The sequence below is a fragment of the Monomorium pharaonis genome, chromosome 9 (assembly GCF_013373865.1).
Source record: "Monomorium pharaonis isolate MP-MQ-018 chromosome 9, ASM1337386v2, whole genome shotgun sequence".
NCBI lineage: Eukaryota > Metazoa > Arthropoda > Insecta > Hymenoptera > Formicidae > Monomorium > Monomorium pharaonis.
Window position 1 is genome coordinate 18,036,713 of NC_050475.1, and position 20,603 is coordinate 18,057,315.

A 20,603-nucleotide genomic window follows, 5' to 3' on the forward strand; every position below is an offset into this window, starting at 1 on the left:
TCTTTTTCGCTGCACTGCTGCACTGGTGCAACAAGTTAGAATGAGAACAAATATATTTATCTCACTTTAACTTATTGCACCAGTGCATCAGTGCACCTAAAAAGAACAGGTTAATAATTCCGCTCACGACCGCGCGCGTAAAAGAGAAATATGTTGAATTACCGATTGTTTGACGGATAGCGAGCGTTTATATCGACTGTATGTCACGTAAAATAAACGCGCGAGAAATTCAATTTTTCTTTCTAAAATTGATTACCTTTTTATATATTATAATAAATGTTTGAAAATGTTTATTTTTTATTACTATAATATTACTATAATAATTTTAAATATTTAAAAGATCAAGCATATTTCTTATTATTAACATTTTTGTTAATATTAAATATTTTTCAACTGTCTTTCTCACTAAGGACAGAGGGAATTTTCAGAGAAAAGGAAAAAGTATAAAAATTTTATAAATTATATTTTTATTGTATAAATATTACATTTTAGTACGCCTTACATACGTAAATAAAAATAAAAGATTATCCTATTTAAATATCATGTAATAATTCATAGATTATTCCTATATTATTTTCCCTTTTTTTACAAAATATGTACCTGGAAAATATCAAGGTCTTCTAGATATCCAAAAAAAAAAATTTTATTTAAGATATCTTGAAGACATTTTTAGAAGAGATCTTGAAAAATATTTTTAAGATATTTATCACGTAAGATGTTCTTTGAGATTTCTTTAAGGAAATAAATTGAAGATAAAATAATAAACGGAATGCACTATAATTACCGCACCAAATTCCTATTGACCACATTTCATCAGTTATCTTGAAATTTTTCTTGAGATAATCGCAGATGCTTTATACAAATGCGCTCTAAGGGGTATTGATTGCTACTTCGATAATGTGCGCATTGATAAGATATCGCGTTTTATTTCGATTAATTAAATACAAATTTAAACCATTATTTGTCAATTACAGATTTATCTTTTTCAATAATTTTTGATAGAATTTTTCTCGGCATTAGCGTAAAATACAATTGCTATCTAAAAAATTTAAAGAGATTTTTATTAATACTGAAATACTACCAACGTTCAAATTCTACTATTTAAGTATAATAACATTTTTTTTATTCCAATTTATTCTATATAATTATATAATGGCCAAATGTGTTACAATAGATACGAAGACCTTCCTTCTCCTGTCGTTCATCTACAGATTTTGATAAAGACGATGGCAATCATTATAAAAATATATAGTTAAAAATATAACTTACTTATACATACGTTATGTACGATCGAGTTAATATATTATTAAATTAAAAGATCAATGTTATTATTAGCTCTCTTAATTATAAACATTTATATTAATTATAAACATAAAATTAGTTTTATTGGCTAAAATAAATTACTTTTCTCATAGTCATCTTTTTTTTCAGAATTTGTCGTGAAAGCTAAATACATTTCACGAACCTGAAACGGTATATGCCGCCATAAATAATCAAATTAGAATATCTAGCTTTTTTATTCGTTGACTTTTTCCGTACATAGAGTTTTTATTTTCATAAACAAAAAAATATTTAAATTTCTAAAAATTAAATTTTTAGATATCTTGATCTTTAAATATCTAAAAGATATTTTGCCTTCTCTTAAGATGTCTTATATTTCTCGAAAAAATTTAAAAAAACATCTTTTAGCAATTTAAAAATTATCTTGTACTTTGAAATGTCACTTCAGATTTGTGAAGATTATATGTTCACATGTATGTTCATTCCTTCAGGCTTTTTAAATAATATTTTTAATAATAATAAGTAAATTAAATAATTAATAATTTTTATATTTTTAATTTTACATTATATTTATAGCAGGAATTCTTATCGGGGAAAGAAAGCACAAAGAACTTTAAGTTTTTATAAACATTTTTTATTAAATTAACTACACATTTTAACGCGTGCGTAATATAAAAAGATTATTATGTCCTTGGAATGCAATTATACGCAATCATTTTTTTATATTTTTATTTTCTTATTTTGATTACAAAACTTAAAAACTGTAAATTAGTAGATGTACTTAATTGAAAAAACTGACTATTATTCTTTCGTTTATGTTTTACCTTTAAAAATAAATGTTCCAAATTATGCTTATTTTTGATCTTTTAAATATTACAATTAATGTTAAAGAAAACATGAAGAACGATAAGGTTTGCACAATACAAAATTTAAAGTGCATTTTACTCTTTTAATCTTTCAGAAAAATAAAAAAAAAAACATTATAAGTGTCATTATAAAATTGCGATTACTACGTAATCGCATATTATTATTATTAAATTAACATTTTTAGTTATAATAAATTTTTAAGAATAATAGACTTATTGTCGACCAGATGGGCAATGATTTATTGGAAAACTACTGTAGGAACGTTTCGATACTGGGGTAAAATTCCTGTACCTTTAACACTGTTAACGTTGTACTTCAAGAGACTTTTACTTGATAAGGGCTCAATTCGAGGGTCGAAACGTAGTACCTTTCCAATAATAAATCATTGCAGTCTGGTCGACAATAAGTCTATTATTCTTAATTTTTTCATTACCACTGGTGACAACAAGTTTTGTTACTACTAATAAATTATCCCTTAATAAAATCACACATCTTTTCCTTTTAGAATATCTCGTGGAAGCTGAGTACTTTTCTGTGGATGCGTACATGAGACCATACTTGCAAAGATTCCCGGTCGGAATTACGATGATTGGCGGCCAAGATCAGGTCGCCAAGATCGTGGAATCCAAAAATCCGAACTTTCCGGTCGGCAAGAGGATCGTCGGATACCTGGGCTGGAGAACTCACACGTCAATATCCTAAATTCCACATTGAAAGATGCCACGTTAGAGCAACCACCATACATTTTGCCGGACATAGGCGATTTGCCGTCATCCCTTGGTCTAGGCGTGTTGGGAATGCCGGGATGAGAATTTTCGCGAGCATGCTCACACCATTACTACGTAATCGTAATTTTATAATGGCATTTATAATGTTTTTTTTTCTAAAAGATTGTAAAAATGAGCTTTAAATTTTTTTATGCAAACCTTAACCTTCTTCATGTTTTCTTTAACATTATTTGTAATATTTAAGAAATCAGAAATAAGCATAATTTAGAACATTTATTTTTAAAGGTAAAACATAATTAAAAGAATAGCCAGTTTTTTCGTACTGGTAAGAAACATCAGCTTGCAATGCCCAATCGATTTTGGTCGACGTCTATGCCTGGATAATCGCCTTGCCGATGTTCTCACCGCGCAGCATACCAACGAACGCGTCGAACATGTTCTCAAAGCCCTTAGTTATTGTCTCGCGATAACGGAGCTTGCCCTCACGTATCCATTGCAAGTTTTGCGTAATTCCTTCTGACCAACGATCCCCCCAGCGTGACACAATAAATCCCTCTATCTTCAATTGTTTAAACACTATCGTAGGTTGCAGAATTGTGCATTTGGGCAAGGACGATGGGTCTGCGTTGTAGCTTGAGATGCTACCGCACACGGATACACGGCCGAACAAATTCATCTGATACATGACCATGCTCGAGATATCTCCACCAACCTACGAAGTTAATTAAAGTTAATTAAAGTCTTAATTCTCAAAAAGATAGTATTTTCAATCTGTATCGAATAAATCATTGCGTTTAAATAATCTATATATTTCTATTAATATCTTCAATAAATCTTGATAGATCAATTCTTACCAAAAGTTAATAATACTTACATGATGCGATAAAAGTCAGTTGAAAATGTGATGCTATAAATTTTAGAAAATGTGATGCTATAAATTGAGTCAACAATAAAGCTACCAAAGAAGTCAAGATGGCTGGTTTATAATTACTTTTAAAGTTACTCAAATTTAGCATCACATTTTCTAAGATTTTCAACAATAGCTTCTCAATATGTTGCAACATGTTAGTATATATATGTAATTAAACTGATCATTTTACTTTATTTCTTATTCCCCTTTTTTCAAAGATAATCTATTTAATAAAACAAAAATAGTATAAATTGTTGATAGTTCTAGCGTTAACAGAATTCGATATATCACAAATATTTTACAATAAATATAAACTTTGACACTTTCAGTGAAAAACACTCTATCAAAATTTACTGAAAAAGTGTCATTCAAACGCAACGATCTATACAGATGTTTAATTAATTAAAATAGAACACAATTAGTCTTATTAGTGCGCACATTATCGAAGTAGCAGTCAACTCCATTCGGAGCGGCTTTGCGTAGAGCGGATGTGATCGGTGTGGTCTTGTAATTGATAGCGGAATCGAAGCCCATTTCCTCGGTGAGCCACTTGCATTTCTCATCGGAGCCGCATATTCCGATCACAGTCAGACCCAGGTTCTTGGCGATCTGGCCTACGTGCGAACCGACCGCACCGGCGGCTCCGCTGACGACAATTGTTTCGCCGGACTTCGGTTTGCATATCTCCAGCAAGCCGAAATATGCCGTGTTGCTGTAAATAGGAAAAGAGAGCTTCGTGTAAATAATTTATTATCGTATATATTTTTTGTCGTGTTTTCTCGACATCAGAAATTGATACATGTTTTGTGAAAGAGAAATTGATATCGAAACGAAAATTTAATCCCAGTGCTTGTTCATGTTTTACATATTCTTAATAAAGCTCGAAGTTTATGTGCAAATTGGCGTTGTAGAAAGAAATGTGGAGCATAGTTGCCTTTTTCGTAAAATTTTACTTTCTCGCGATATGATAAGCGTTGCAAGCTTTGCAGTGTAATGTGAACATGCTCGCGAAAATTCTCACCCCGGCATTCCCAACACGCCTAGGCCAAGGGATGACGGCAAATCGCCTATGTCCGGCAAAATGTATGGTGGTTGCTCTAACGTGGCATCTTTCAATGCGGAATTTGGGTTGATAATCGTGTGAGTTCTCCAGCCCAGGTATCCGACGATTCTCTTGCCGACCGGAAAGTTTGGATTTTTGGATTCCACGATTTTGGCGACCTGACTACCAATCATCGTAATTCCGACCGGGAATCTTTGCAAGTATGGTCTCATGTACGGATCCACAGAAAAGTACTCAGCTTCCACGAGATATTCTAAAAGGAAAAGATGTGTGATTTTATCAAGGGAGAATTTATTATAATAGTAACAAAACTTGTTGTCACCAGTGGTAATGAAAAAATTAAGAATAATAGACTTATTGTCGACCAAACTGGCGATGATTTATTGGAAAAGTACTACGTTTCGACTCTCGATTTGGCCCTTATCAAGTAGAAAAGTCTCTTGAAGTACAACGTTAACATTGTCAAAGGTACAAGAATTTTAAGTCGTATAAAATAAAATCGTATCGCAGTCAAAAATGTAAAAGTCATTAATGAGCAGTCAGAGCGATACTGGGGTCACCCCAGTCCCGAAGGCCGAAACGTACATCGTTTTCCAATAACTCATTGCCAGTCTGGTCGACAATAAGTGATGTTATTTAGAATAATATATTATTCTTAAAAATTTATTATAGCTAAAAATGTTAATTTAATAATAATAATTAAATTAAAACCGAGAAAAAAATAACATGTCTGTTAGACGTCGATTAGACACTATCTAATTATTGGTCCGATTTGTTATTTTTCCTAGAAATAGTACCGATTTTATATAATTTAATTATTTATCTCTATATTTCTCTTATATTATCTTTTATTTAATTATTAATCTCATTTGTATCTTAATCATAATTAAAAAAATAATATATATTGCGCCAGAAAATGTTAAAAATGGATGAATTCAGCAATTTATTATCAGTCTTATCTTTGTTTTATTTTATTTGCTGTACTAATCTACTGTTACGAAATTAAAGGTTTTATTTATTAAAAAATTAATATTAATGTTTATATGCAATTCTTTTTACTGATACAAAAAAGAAACGTGTAAATTATATTAATATATTTAATGTTCAATGAAAATTTATACTGTTTCTTTCCATAAAAAAACATTGTGCAATTATCGATTATTGTAATGAAATATGATTCGTCATTGTGTTTATTTGATTCACGTAATCATCATTTTGTAACATCTTTAAATATTAGATATCTTTTCTAGTGATAATGCATAAACTAATCAATAAAATAAATAATAAAAACTTAACAGTACTTTAATAATACTTAAAATTTAATTTCCTACAAACTTTCTCAGAAAATCACAACTTATAAAGTTATAATATGAAATATGAAATATTGGATTTTGATAACTATTTATAGGTATCTCCCAGGTAGAACACAGAAGTCACAATAATGTCATTTGCCACTTAATGACATCATGATGATGTCATAAAAGAGTACCTTTTATGTACTTATAAGTGACAAATAAAATCACAATGACATCATTATGATGTTATTGTGATCTTGTGTTCTACCTGGGCTATAATCAAAAATAAAGATTAAAAATTCATAATTTATCTCGAGTAAATTAATAAATATCTATTAGAAAATCAGAAAAAAATGTGTAATACGTATAGTTATATAGACACATTTATATAAAGCTTATATAATATATATTATATTATGACAGATATATGTAACATATATAAATGTATAAATTTATAATAAATTTCTATCTCTTTTTCTAATTCATTTATTTATTTTTTACAGAACAATTTATGCTGAAATGCAGAAAGCGCAATTGGATAATCGCACTTGCAATCATACGTCCATTCATGATAACACTCATTGATGCACTTATTTATATCATAGGTTTGTTTTTTATTACTGCACTGCTGCACTAGTGTAATAAGTTAGAATGAGAAAAAATATATTTGTCTTATTCTAACTTATTGCACCCAATTGCACCAGTGTAGCAGTGCAAGAATAAAAAACAAACCTAGCTCATATTTTTTCCTACCTCCATTCTGCAAGGCCGGCAGCTCCTCCTCCACCAATTTTAGATCCGTCGGCTTCGGTTCGTTCACAAAATGATTTACCACCACGTATTTCCTTGCTTTCACCATCTCGCGTAAGTGCGTCGAAAACTTTCGGGTCCAAAAGCTGCACGAGTTCGATTTTGTTGCTACAATTTCACCGCTGTTATCGCGAAGGGACCTAATAATAACGGCCGTGACTAAGCGACAATGATTCCACGACGATAGATCGCGTCGCACTGCTTTGAACATGTTCCCTCCGATCGTCTTTATATTTGCATGCAAACTGTTTGACATGCGCGTTCTCACGCTCAGGTATACAAACGGAACAGTTTTCTTTTTTCTTCTCTTTTAAAGAGGAGAGCAGAGAATCGCCTCAGAACTTGTTCAGCAATTTAGAGAACCGAACAATTCAAATTATTTTTTCTTATCAACGGTATTCCGATAACTTGTGACCTCTAAAACGAAAGGTTTATATAAACTTATCAAGATAACAAGATAATAGAATAAGCAATTCAGTATTAATTGATCTAATCAGTTATTTTTATTCTCGTCAAAACTGCAGCACTTATGTAATACAATGACACGTAGAATTATATCATATTTATTGGAGAAGATTTCTGCCAATCAAAACGCGACACTTAATCGGTACATGGAAGTTTGCTGAATCAGATGTACAATACATATATATGCATGTGTGTAAACGCTCCTCTCTCGCAGGGCACGCAATTAAAAAGTTACAAACCATTTCAACCAGATTTTTAAATAATCATATAAAAATAGTAGAACATCTCTATCGAGCACACAATTCTCTTTCCATATTTTTATAATAATTCGTTCGAGTTTACCTTATAAATTTTTTACGCGCTACATCAGATCTACCGTACAATTCAAATTCAATTATATACAGACATCGCGAGACTCGCCAAGCCGAACTTCTAATAGAATTAAGAAAGTGTTTGTACACGAACCCAATTTTTTTCTAATAGAAGAAAAGAAACATTTAGGAATTTATGTAATAAAAATTGCCGTGTTTTTTTGCCGATTTGTTATTTCTACATTTTTCTTTTTACATAGTGACATATTGCGACGATCCGTAATCCATGTAAAAACGCGATCAATATCCGTGCCGTAACAATCTAAACATTTATATCTAATCTACATGCTTAATCTTTCAGTTATATCTTTTCTAAAGCAAAAACGCAATAATGTGATCATTGTCAAAATGAAAAGAAAATAATAATTTTCTACATATACTGCCCTTATAGAAATGCAATAATGGCAGTAATTAAATTTACCAGTAATTAATATTTATTTTTTGTGTACTAAAAGTACTGGTTAGTATCTTTAATACTAAATATAAATAATAATTATTAGCTAATTTAATATTGACAATATTATATTTCTCTCATCGATTGATTTACTACAATCTAGCATTTAAGAAAATACAAAAGAAATTGTTAAATTTTACGGATTATTTCGCCGTAATGCCCAGCACTGTATGGTATTAATTTATCAAAGGCGCTTCCTGTACATCTTACAGCAGTCTGGAAAAAAAGTTCATCACTCTTACAAAAATTCTTGATATTAAAAAAAAGGCTCGGTATAACTCGATATGTTTACTTTAAGAATGACATTCGTTCGATGGAATCGCCATTTCATTACTATCAACTCTAATCACACAAAACAAAAATACATATACACGTTTTTTCTCTTTTTGTTTGTGATTTTATTAAAAATCGTTAAATAAAAACATAGCGTTATCAGTCTTCTTATCAGAAGAACGTAAATGTGTTCTCAACTAAAATAGTCTATATTTAATGTTGAATTTTAATCGTTTGTTTTATGGCAAATATTTTCCCAAGGAAACCCATGTGACTATAATTTGTTAATAAATAATTCTAAAAGTTGTACAGTCAGTTATATTAAGAGAATGCTTAAAAATAAAACTTTTAAATCGATAAAAAATTTGAATAAACACGAAAATATCTATATTATCTACATAACTTAATTTGTGCATATTTGCAGTCCTTTAATTCTTGAAGACCACACCTTTCATGGAATTAAATTTTTACTTATTATCTCTTTCATAATTCATAGTGAGGATAGAATATATATCAACATCATTATTTATATCATTAAATAAATTAATAATCTCTACTTTGTACGCTAAATTCTACACATATATACAATTTTAAAGTTTAATATAAAGTTATATTCTTGCACTTTGGAAAGCATAACTGGAAAATCAGGAACGTTATTGTATTTGGTAATGAACAAGTTAAAATAGGATGAAGAGCATGTAAGATAAGTGTCATTTTAAAGTAATGATTAATTGATCGTTCGATACCGATTTTTCCGTCTTATCCCTTTACATTCGTCGTATAATTTCACTAATGTTTCTAATTCTTCCATTTCTAAGTACAATCGAGTACGATTTCCTAACAGTGAAATATCACTTTATAATTATCACGATGCTAAGACGTCGTAAATAGCAATTATCTGATTTGTCTAATATAATAGATAGTTGTTAAGAAGTCAATCGCGTTAACACGATCGGATCTACGATAAAATCGCTAATATCGTTATTTACGTTAGTCTTTTACAAGATTTTAATAAATTATCTCTTATCTCTTATCAACAAATACGATCTTCTTCTAATTGAAGTTGGAGAAATCAGTTTTTAATTTAATCGACGGCGCGGAGATCTTGATTTGCGGTTTTACGGAATCGGCTGGCCGGGTATGTCGCTGCGCCTGCTGATGGCTGGTCCTTACAGCGTTCTCCAATTTAGTTTTCAGCTCAGTGGACTGCGACATCAACGTCTTAAAATCCTAGTGATATAAACAATTATTAGATATATATTCGGATTACTCGCGACTGATTTTCGAAATATCGTACCTGCGGATACTTTGGTCCAATCTTATTGAGCCACTGAAAACTCTGTTGATGGAGGCTTGCTTGATACTTGGTAGCACGCTGGAGCTCATCCCCCTCCAGTAGATAATTAATTAAAATCGGTACGAGAAGAGTCAACATTTGAATACCTAGTAATTTCACGAAACGTCACATTTATGAAAAACATACTCAAATTGTATAATAAACTATTAGTAATTACGATTAGTATTAACAATTAGTAATTGATTAACACATTAACAGATTAGATTATAAGAACCGCACTTTTCACACACCTTGTAATAAATCTCCTGTATAGCATGTAACACATTTTGTATTAACATTTTGCATCAAAGTTCCACAAGCTAGTGGTAAACCATAATTTTGTAGTAAGGGTTTCTTATAAATTTAATTAAAATAACATACGATTAGAGAGATCGGCGAGTCCTATGAGGGCTTCTACAGTGCTGACACATTCCAGTGTGAAAGTCAATTCCATATCATTCGTCACCTGCTTGCTTTTGTCACTATATAGATACTCTACTAGTCGTGGTGCAAGCGCATGGATATATGGCGTACTTATATTACGTTCCGGATGCAAAAATATCGTTCTTAACGTTTGTACGCACTTTAGCTTTACCTGCAAGATTATTTAATTATTTTCAAGATTCTATAATTAGAATCTATAATTAGAAATAATATTATCTTTATACTATCATTAGCTCACCGTTAGATTTTCAGATTGGAAAGCATGCCGAAAGTGATTAATGCATGGAAATTGCAGATTCGGAGCGCTCACCACATCTGGCGATGCATGCAGCACGAACACCGCGATACCTAGCATCATTGCTACCTCATCCATCTTAGTTTCGTCATTGCCTGTAGAAGCAAAATAGATAAAATAAAAATAAGTAAAATATATACAGGTTGTCTTCTTACTTATAGAAATTTTATTATAAGGAACGCAATATAAGTTTCATCAATATGAGTTCTGAATTTTATGAATAAGAACGTTTTTCTCAAGGGTAAAGTTAACGTACCTGTTTTGGCTAGATCGATAATCTTGGCAAGCGCACTTCGTAGTAATCCCGTCCATTGTTCCTCACTCCTGTGGTCCCGAGCATATTTGTTCACGATAAGATTCTTGACGCAGTGCAACGCAGCATGAACTGGCGCTTCTGAGCCGGATTTGGTATTATCGCTGTCTGTACGCACCGCGGTTTCGCGTATTACTCCCGTCGCCAGATACAGCAACGTCGGAAGAATTGCCACTGCGCCTTTAAAAGAAAAGATAAATTGCCGTGACATAGTTAACATAAACGTACTTATTAAGTAAATATTACTAATAAAGTAAGCACTTTGCAAAACTACCTTGCGGAGAGCACAATGTGGGAAGAGATTCCATTATATTGAGAGATGATGCAATCAGTTTGCCACTCTTTTCGGATGGTACATAGCCTTTCTGAGATAAGATGGCAGTGGCACCGCCAGGATTTGGATTCAATGCTGGTATCTGCCGCACCAGAAGACATAGACATACCTCCAGGACAGCAAACACTAATGATTTGCCTGGCGTAAGCTCGCCACTTTCTTCTCCCTCTCCCAACAGATCCAATTCTAATGCTTCATTATTTTCTTGCTGTGTTGATATATTCTCTACAAAGAGACAGATATCTTTTTCTATATACATATATGCTATATAAAAAATTGTTAAGAATAATTGCATACCTTTAAGCTTCAATTTTTTCGCAGTAAGGTCTTCCTGCGCTGCTTTCATTACTTGTTTCAACACTTCCATCACTATCATTTGGATGACATAACTCTCTCGTGTTAAAATTAATCTTTAAAACAACAAATATATCATTATTAATACAATATTATACAATAAAGAATAGATTTTACTTTCGTATATGTGCACACACCTATGAAGAACATTACATAATTCGATAGGCAATGAACGATCTGTGATGAAGACTTCACGTGCCCATGTTGAATCGAGTAGCGTGTATAAAGCATTTAAACACGTCTTTATATTTTGCGGGGATTCGGAAGAGCGAGGACTGCACAAAGCTTCCATGCATATACCTGCAAATAATAAAAAAGAATGTTACACAAAATATAACATAGATTATATTGATATTATATACATTTATTATATACACTTAAACATTTTAATGCTTTATACATTACATACTTACCAAATAACAAGTGAAAACGTTCAACGTTCATGTTAGTTTTAGAAGTAATAGATTCATCATTGTTATTATTGTTATGATTGTTATTATTAGCAAGATTTGTCGTTGCTTTTTCCTGATCACTGTCTTCCATTTCAAATCCTCTAGCATTGAGCCAAAGAGTCGCGGCATGAAGAATCGGCGCCCATGATTCTACATAGTGAGGACGCGCAGATTCCATAGTATCTGTTGTGTAAAAAGCACCACCATCGTGCGGCAATTGACTCGAGAATTCTGGAAAGACATCATAATAATTTTAATTATCTAAATAAATGATCCAAAAAAGATACGTGCAATATATAAAAAGTTATAATAAAAATTAATATAATAATGTATAAGAAAAATGTATTTCAATAAAATATATATATTATAAATGTATTAATATGATACATATCTTATTAAAATAAAAAATATTAATTAATAGTAAATAAAATAAACTTTTAAGTGAAGTCTTCATCATTTTCATAGTTTTGCATTATTACATCTCACTGTGTTAAAAAATACCTGGTGGTAAAGAGAGCAATGCGTGATCTCTCAAAGCAGATAGCCAATGTTGACTCAGACTCAAAAGCTCCGGCTGGACAAGGCTCAACAAACTTTCGCTCTGAAATTCGAACTCTCCAAAATCCTCTTCGTTAGTCTCGTCGACTTGATTCACGTTTCTGTTAGTCGTATCTTTGCTATTCAATGCGGATCCGTCTCTTATCATCGCAACTACATAAACCTGTTGACAAAAATTTAATTTAATTTGTTCTTTCTTACAATGTGCTGAAATTCCTTTTTCCTTTGCTTATGTTATTTCTAAGACTTACTTGATAATACAAACGCTTTGAAGCATTTTTGACTGATCAATTCATAAAATTCTTTAAAGCGTTTATAGAATCAAGTGGATTGCAGTCTCTATATTGAATATAGAGAACAATATTGAGTATACCTCTGCCCAGGCTTTTAGGATCGCCAATCTTTCCAGCGTCGACAAACTCTCATTGTACAACTGCGGCCGAGTGTTACCTTCCCTCAATTTTTCCAGGGATGACACGAGTAATTGATGCACTCTTCGTAGATCATTGAGATCCCTAGCGACGCCGCTACCGATCCACGCGCTGCAAGCCTCACAGGCTGCGGCCGTAACGTGTGACGGTGTTTCCGCGGAAAAAGCAGGTCTTAAAGCAGCTCCGACCTTCAAACACATATTTGATATACTAATCATTAAACGCAATTGTAAAAAATAAAGTAAAGTGAATTGAGACTCACTTGTGCTTGAAACTGCTCGAGCAATAAGTGTCCGGGAAACTCCGGTTCGGGAACTTTAGCGAATTTATCAATGATCTCTTGTAGAGTTTTGAGACCTTCGAGCCGCAATGGATCGCAATCACTTGTTGCGGCCATAAACGCCATGCGCACCAAATCCGATAGATGTAATACTAGAAAATCTCCTGCAAAGTTTAGTAACAGCGAGTATTAAAAATTAAAAAATCTAGTAACAGGTATTAACAATATCTAAAAAAATCTAATAACAATAATATTAGAGTTCATCTATCATACCTTTTCCCTTAGATTGCTGCATTTCTTTGGCTAGGGCAAGATCAAAGTGTGCTTGCTTGTTATTCATACAAGCCGCAATAATACGTCGGACGCATTGAGCTGCAAAGACTCTCGTTGGCCATCGCGGGGTAATAGATGGTCGCTGTTTGGTAGACTCATCTGCGTGAAATTCAGCCTGATCGTCGTCACCCTCCGCATCCGCCGCTTCATTATCAGCGACACTGTCTTCCGCATTCATCGCATTACCTTCTTCGCTCGTACTCGATTCTATATATATAACAAGTAGAATGTTTCATCCGAGGAATTTTTCAACGATCATCAGAAGAACTGTTACCTGAACTGTTGACTGTTACCTGAAGCTATTGTGAGAACGTCTTTACATAATGACAACCATTGAGACAGATTGTCGGCCGCTAGTATTTGCAGCATGCTCGTCAAAGTGTCGTGAATATCTTTGATTAATTTACTATCAGTTTCCGTATCCAACATACTGAATAATACGCCCGGAAGACCAGTCTCGGTGATAATGAGACCTTCTACCATATTAGTGTCTCTGCTTTCATTAGCCAGTGTCATCGCGTGCTCACATACTTCTTTCGCTTCGCGCTGAGCGAGCTGTCGAAGACACGATATCGCAGCTTTACGCAAAAGCAAATGATTGCTCGACAGTGTACGCTACAAAAAAAAAAAACATTAAGTAAAATAATGTAAACTTTATGATAAACGACATGGTGTTTAAAAATACTTACACATAATGTAGGAACGAGGGAAGACAAATTAACGTGTCTAGGTGCAAAGAGATGTAACTGTTGAAGGCAGCCGGTCGCTTCCGCTTGAACAAGTGGATCCTGATGATCTTGCATAATAGCACACGCGCACAAAAATGATGACCGTGCCATGCAAATCGTTGATGTGTTGCCTATAAAACAAATTATGCAATTAAATCTTTCTGAAAAACCTTAATCACCAATTATACTTCGCAATTGCTCTATAATCAATTAAATATGTTTACCTTGCAATTCTGGTCCTATCGTTGTGATAAGAGCTGATAAAACCTTTCCGATGCATTGATGTACATCGATGTAAGAGTGAGGAACATTGAGAAGAAGGGTCAGCGCTAAGGATAGTGTAGGCTCTACGTAGCCCCTGAACATCGGTCCACCGGAATCAGCTATCAGAGCTAGAGCGTGTAATGCCCAAACCTCGAAAAAAAAAAATTATTTTTTAATTTCTTGCCAAAGTTAATATACAGATATATAAAATAAGATACAACATAGCAGTATCTTACTTGTACTACAGGAGATGAATTATCCTGAGCGAGTGCAAGCAGGATACTGACGCTAGTGTTAAGATGCTGGCTGGAGCCCATTCCGCCTACGTATTTATGAAGGCAGCCCAATGCCAACGAGTGGCCGGTTCTACTAGCTACATCGCGAGCTGATTTCAAACGATCAAAACTGGTCTGCGCCAATTCTGCGGTGAACTTGGGATCGGAGATCACTTGGGCCATTCTGCCGACGGCTTCTCCCGCTGCCCATCGTAAAATAGGATTGCTACTGACCAGTGTGCTGATGATAAGATTAGTGGCGGATTTCTTGACGTCCTCCTGTCCAAAGCCTGTTTTCGCCTCATTGAGACCTTTCAAGCCACTCAATACAGCCGTGAATACGTTCATTTGTATTGCCTCTTGTCTTCCAGACTTGGTGTGCTTTATGCACTCGCTGAAGTGATCCAACATCTGTAGTCTATGTTTGTTAGCTACACGTGGAAATATCTGACCAAATAATGCGACCGATAAATCAATCACTGCTACACCCAATGGCAAAGGACCAGGAATCATTTCAAACTGTAATTATATGCAATAAATTCGCTATTTACAATTTTTTTTCATATGATTCATTGTACTAACATTAAAATTAATTGATAAAAATATTGTGTGATGTGAATGGTAACTTCAACTTACGTGTGGCATTGGTCTATAAAGACAACAAGTATTATGTTCCAATGCCCCAGATCCCGCAGCACTATTTGGTTGAAGCTGAAAAATTGTAAATTAGAATCAAATACAATTTAAAATCATGATAAAAAATTGTAATAAAAAAATTAAGCTGCATCATGTAAAACTAAAACCTAAAAAAAATTAAATAATTAATACAGATAAACGTATTTTTTTCACTGAAATAAACAAGACATAGACTGTTTCAAATTCACATAAATAAAACATTATATAACAAATAAATTATAAAACAAATGTATACTATATAATATTCAGTGCATTCAAATTAAATATAAAATTTAAAAAATGAAATACTAAAGTAAATAAGGTAATAATCAATGATATAAAGTGGTATAATAGGAATACAACAATAAAACGTATATTTACAAAAGAAATTTTCTACATAAAATAATTTTGTGTCTATAAAAACAAAGACAAACAAAATAGAGAAAGGCACACTTTACAGAACACCTTACTCACATGTTCCAAATCTGCCCTTCTGTTTGGTTCCATCTAAACACGAGGATATTTACAAATTAACGCAAAAATAGCATTTCATAAAAGTTTACATTACAAGAGTATGTATCATTATATATCTGATTCATATATCTGACAGCTGATTAGCTAAATATTATATAAAATGTTAATTGATAAATAAAACATAAATTGCATAGATATAAGAGTTATATGTAAAAATATTTCACAATACATATGTTTTATAACTACTAAACTACAATTTTTTGTCACTGAAAAAATTAGATTGAGTTAGAAAAAAAAACTAAAAATTGTGCGCAAGACATATAGAACTAGAATTAGTTGATGTTTTTTTTAGGTCAGTGAGATTTCTGTAAGTTTGTATTCTTAAAGCAAGATCACATAATAACACTAATCAAGCATTAGAGATGAAGATGTTATTTACATTACATAATAAAAAACAATTACTATAATATAAGTTTATAAATATATATAAACAAATTTACTCACTTGATCTTCTATTGTGCGATGATCAGTCTCCTGTAGCCATGTACCAAGAATCACAGAATCGTTAGCGTGGCAAACTACACTTAATAAAGAAGTAGTTGTATTTCCAGGATTATCCGTAAGCGTGAATTCCGATACAAGCATTCTCAGAAGATGTGTGTAAGAACCTGTACGATATTATAGTTATGCAAATTATAAATTAAGAAATAAAATATAAATTTATACTCTATACAGAGTATATTTTACCTTCAAACATTTGTGGTGGTAGCAGCAACAGCGTTTCATATAAGCGCAAACGAACCATAGCGGCAGGAGCTTTCAATTGCTGGCCATAATTCTTCAAAACAGGAGACAAGCTGAAAAAGATAATGCCTAGTTATAGAATCAACACTCCAAATTTTTTGCATTATATAAAAAATATATTAATATTTAAATACTTCGTCAGCATTGCCAGAGCGGATTCAATCGGCGTAAGTAATCGTCGTGTAATATCGTCGTTCAGAAGTTCCGGACAGTGCAGCAGGAAGCTGTGCATAGCGGACAATGCACCGGCACGTCCTTCCAAAGTCACCTGCCACGTGAAAGCATCACCGCGAGCTTTCTCACTTTCGAGTTCTTTGTTCGAGCGCGGAAAAGAGTTTCTCCATAGAAGTAACATTCTCGGTAACAAACCCTTTACTACTGCAGTACCTGTATACATATAAGTTATATATGCATATACAGCTCACATTTAAATTATTAGTTATTATTAAATATAAAATATCTATACCTAGAGTCATTATCGCTCCTATCAAGAGCCATCCTGCGTGCGTGCGATTTAAAGATAAACGACTGTTCTGACTCGCGCTTCTTAAAAGTTCTTCTGCTGTATTGAAAATTATCTGAAAATCGAAAACTCGATCGATAAATCCCACGTGATTAATGTAAAAAAGTATAATATATAAAAGCGTATATACCTTTCCCTTGGTATGAGGAACTCCCAAAGGTGATAGACAAACACTTCCCAACACTGCGGCAAGAGCACTGCTATAACCAGCTATAGCTTCCGGTGAGCTACGCATATTCTCAATTCCGTCGACGCAGCGATCAATCAGAGGTGTTATTTGACTTGGCACCGCTACGCATATGCACCGTAAACACCAAGAAGCCGCTAATCTAGCCGCTTGACATGGATGCACCAGGACGGCCATTATGGCATCAATTAGACCTGCATAATTAATAATTTTCAGACTATTTCTATCGAAGTAACAACATGTTTCATACGTGCGAATACGTACTTAGAGATTGATCGGATAACAAATTCGTGGCTGTGGTACCTAATCCCAGTATCAGATTACCCATTTCTTGTAGTGCACACACTAACAAGTGCTGGCTGAATAGCGTCTCCTGATTGCAATCTTTGGCGTTTTCCGGACTGAAATCTAGTAGAAACCATGTTCAGACTATGCGCAAGTATATAAATAATTTGTTATTCTTACCGATGGAATTCATCTGTTTCAGAATGATGTGCGCTATCTCTTTGCAAGCAGCTGCTTGAGCGCCTTCCCCTAACAACTTGCCAATGGTACCACGCAGTATAAAATTCACGCATTTGCGTGAGTACACCGCTTCGACATGCGAACTAGCAGCTTTCGGATTTGTAACCAGATCCAAAACATGCGCGATTAGTGCACCAATATTTCGTTCCAGCCAGGTACCGCCCAACATTTGAACGAATACTACATATGCCTGAAATAGTAATCATTCAATATCTGCGAGATGATTTATAGAAAAATATGCTTCTCAATAAAAAAAAACAGCCAATTATAAATTATGTAATTTATACAAAAATAACAATTTAAATATTTTGCATTACATAAATTTGTATTAAAAATACATCTATAATCGCTTACATGTGTTACTCCAACTCGCACTTCTCTATTTATGCTGGAGCTTCCTTTTATGATCTCACCAGTTCCCTTTAGAAAACCGACGCCGCCTCTCAAAAATCCAGACATTAAGATATTCAATACCTCATCAAGCGATGCTTGCTTAGCACCTTTGTTGTGTGCAACTACGAAAATGCAGATTGTTGAAATTATAATATATTTTCATAATATATTTTTGTTTATATATATACCTATTTTGTTTATATATATATACCTATAGAATTTTTTATCTTAGGTGAAGGAAGTTGTGTCATTGCTACCAAAGTGCCAAGCAATTTAGCGACGGAGCACCTTACTTCATAATTCGAACCTTCGAATGCTCGAAAGCATAAAGTTGCAACGCTTTCGATTTCGGTCGTATATAAAAATGGGGCATGATTCAACATCTCCAATAAACACTGTAAGATTATTGCAAATGTAGAAAAAGTGCATGATCAACATACCTATGATTCTTTCATAAATATAATAATATACCTTAGCAGCTGCACATCTCACTGCCATCACTCTATCGGTCAGATAATGCCTGGAAACTTTGTATATCTCTTTATGCACATTAGTTATCGCAGATCCCATCCCAGCGCATACCTATAATTAAAGGAAAAATACATATATATGGATATATTTGATTGAAATAATTAAATATTTTTTACAAGAACACCTGTTACCTTTTCTAATGTATGCATAATTTCTATTCGTGTCTGTGATTCTGCCGAACGTAAGGACTTTATCAAGATCTGCACAGTCTCCTCGTATGACCTGCCCATCATTCTTCCCAGTTTCTCATACATGCATCCCACGCAGCAGATAGCAGCTCTAGATAAATAACATATACATATTGTATATACATTTTGTACAATTATCTTGAATTAAATATGAACAAAATTAATGGTGATCAATATTCACAGTTTTGTAGGTAGAAAGCTTGGCGAGTCGTCTTTATTCCTCAAGATATCATTACACTTGTTGACAGTGTCGAAGAGCAGAAATGTGTCACCTACACTGAACAAAGTTGCCAGGCACCTTGCAATGAGACGTCGAGTGGGTGGACCAGGTGCACCTTGCATATGCCTGGTCAATTGTTCCACTAACTTTTGCTGGCATCCTTTAATATCACTCTGTCAATAAAATTATAATAATTAAAAATTCATGAGTATTATTATAAAAATAAATTTCAATTGCATTTCTTCTCAGTCATAAGCACTAACGGATATCAACATTAGGTCTTTAAATCTATACCTTCTGAGCAGCAACCAGAACTTTATCCAGAAAGCGCAACCATTCAAAAATAAAGACCGGTCGCTTCGCCTCTGGGATTTGATTAAGAGCATCCTCATTGAGGGTCAGACTATGACTCAACTCCATCATTGTTTTAAGTAAACGCACTCATGTACTCAAACTGTTCTCAAATATCACTCAATCTCCTCCTACAATGAGATCAGATTAAATTCTATGTTACTTTACAATTATTGGCTGACAACATACAGATTTAAGATTAAAAATTAAAGGAAAAATATCACGTTAAAACATTATTGGGATGTGTCTGTCGTGTGTTATCATGCTTTAGGGCCGGTCGTGGGGACATACGATTTGAGAGAATGCGATAAGACGCGATTAGAACGTTTGACATGGTACGCACCGCAGAAAACGACGGTCCAGGTGTCATCACTCGGTGCAAAGAGATTTTTGCGTCGCACCGTATGTTCCTCGTCAGTTCGTAACTTTCGCGTTCGTGTAGATTAGCCGCTTCCCGATAACAGCATTGCTCCGGGCGTCGTCGTAGAGTATCCTTGCGAAACTCCGAATTATCGCAACGACGAACGATGCCACCTCCGTACGGATGACAAATTTTGACAGCAAGGTTAGGACAGATCAGACTAGGTCACCTTAGGCCACGTTTGGTGGCGGGAGTGTCGCAACCACGATGAAGCCAGCCACTTTCGAAGACCTTATTTGCACATAATCGTAGCATCGTAGCAGAATACAAAATTAAATTTGGTCTAAAATTATTGACAAAATGCATACCAATGTAGAAAAAAAACATTTTATTTCTTTTGCTACGACTCTAGCTATAATTTTCCTTTTTTTCTTTAATTCCTAGAATTAAGAAAGAG

At 33.5% G+C, this 20,603-nt stretch overlaps 2 protein-coding genes across 3 annotated transcripts; both read right to left on the bottom strand.

Annotated features, from left to right (window-relative positions):
* Positions 1–1,893: 1,893 nt before the first annotated feature.
* On the bottom strand, positions 1,894–7,343 carry LOC105833010 (prostaglandin reductase 1). Its single transcript, XM_028193082.2, has 4 exons — positions 6,898–7,343; positions 4,808–5,102; positions 4,225–4,498; positions 1,894–3,588 (listed from the first exon to the last, which is right to left on the bottom strand). Exons 1-4 carry the CDS (start codon positions 7,208–7,210, stop codon positions 3,247–3,249), a joined length of 1,224 nt encoding a protein of 407 aa, XP_028048883.2. The 5' UTR covers positions 7,211–7,343; the 3' UTR covers positions 1,894–3,246.
* Positions 7,344–7,438: 95 nt separating this feature from the next.
* Positions 7,439–20,362, bottom strand: LOC105828884 (HEAT repeat-containing protein 5B). Of its 2 annotated transcripts, none has more exons than XM_012667448.3 (33): positions 20,129–20,362; positions 19,729–19,916; positions 19,396–19,607; positions 19,158–19,305; positions 18,967–19,077; positions 18,707–18,890; positions 18,457–18,617; positions 18,043–18,292; positions 17,842–17,985; positions 17,521–17,771; positions 17,334–17,445; positions 17,002–17,254; positions 16,811–16,920; positions 16,568–16,731; positions 15,551–15,625; positions 14,876–15,433; positions 14,600–14,789; positions 14,337–14,506; positions 13,941–14,262; positions 13,588–13,854; positions 13,297–13,478; positions 12,977–13,222; positions 12,547–12,766; positions 12,007–12,276; positions 11,731–11,893; positions 11,537–11,649; positions 11,180–11,464; positions 10,849–11,085; positions 10,536–10,687; positions 10,235–10,448; positions 10,105–10,119; positions 9,815–9,960; positions 7,439–9,747 (listed from the first exon to the last, which is right to left on the bottom strand). In XM_012667448.3, the coding sequence occupies exons 2-33, from the start codon at positions 19,855–19,857 to the stop codon at positions 9,571–9,573; spliced, it is 6,231 nt and encodes a 2,076-aa protein (XP_012522902.1). In that variant the 5' UTR covers positions 19,858–19,916; positions 20,129–20,362; the 3' UTR covers positions 7,439–9,570. The 2 variants fall into 2 exon arrangements, with proteins under 2 accessions (XP_012522902.1, XP_028048882.1); XM_028193081.1 differs by lacking the exon at positions 20,129–20,362 and adding an exon at positions 16,064–16,096 and having other exon boundaries at positions 9,571–9,747; positions 19,729–19,857.
* Positions 20,363–20,603: the final 241 nt, after the last annotated feature.

Coding starts and splice junctions, on each gene's coding strand:
- LOC105833010 (XM_028193082.2), bottom strand. CDS start 7,210: ATGTCAAACAGTTTGCATGCAAATATAAAGACGATCGGAGGGAACATG. Junction 5,103..6,897: donor GCCGGCCTTGCAGAATGGAG/GTAGGAAAAAAT, acceptor TTTTCCTTTTAG/AATATCTCGTGGAAGCTGAG. Junction 4,499..4,807: donor GGCGTGTTGGGAATGCCGGG/GTGAGAATTTTC, acceptor TCCTATTTACAG/CAACACGGCATATTTCGGCT.
- LOC105828884 (XM_028193081.1), bottom strand. CDS start 19,857: ATGATGGAGTTGAGTCATAGTCTGACCCTCAATGAGGATGCTCTTAAT. Junction 13,223..13,296: donor TCGAGCAGTTTCAAGCACAA/GTGAGTCTCAAT, acceptor ATGTGTTTGAAG/GTCGGAGCTGCTTTAAGACC. Junction 10,688..10,848: donor TATCGATCTAGCCAAAACAG/GTACGTTAACTT, acceptor TTGCTTCTACAG/GCAATGACGAAACTAAGATG.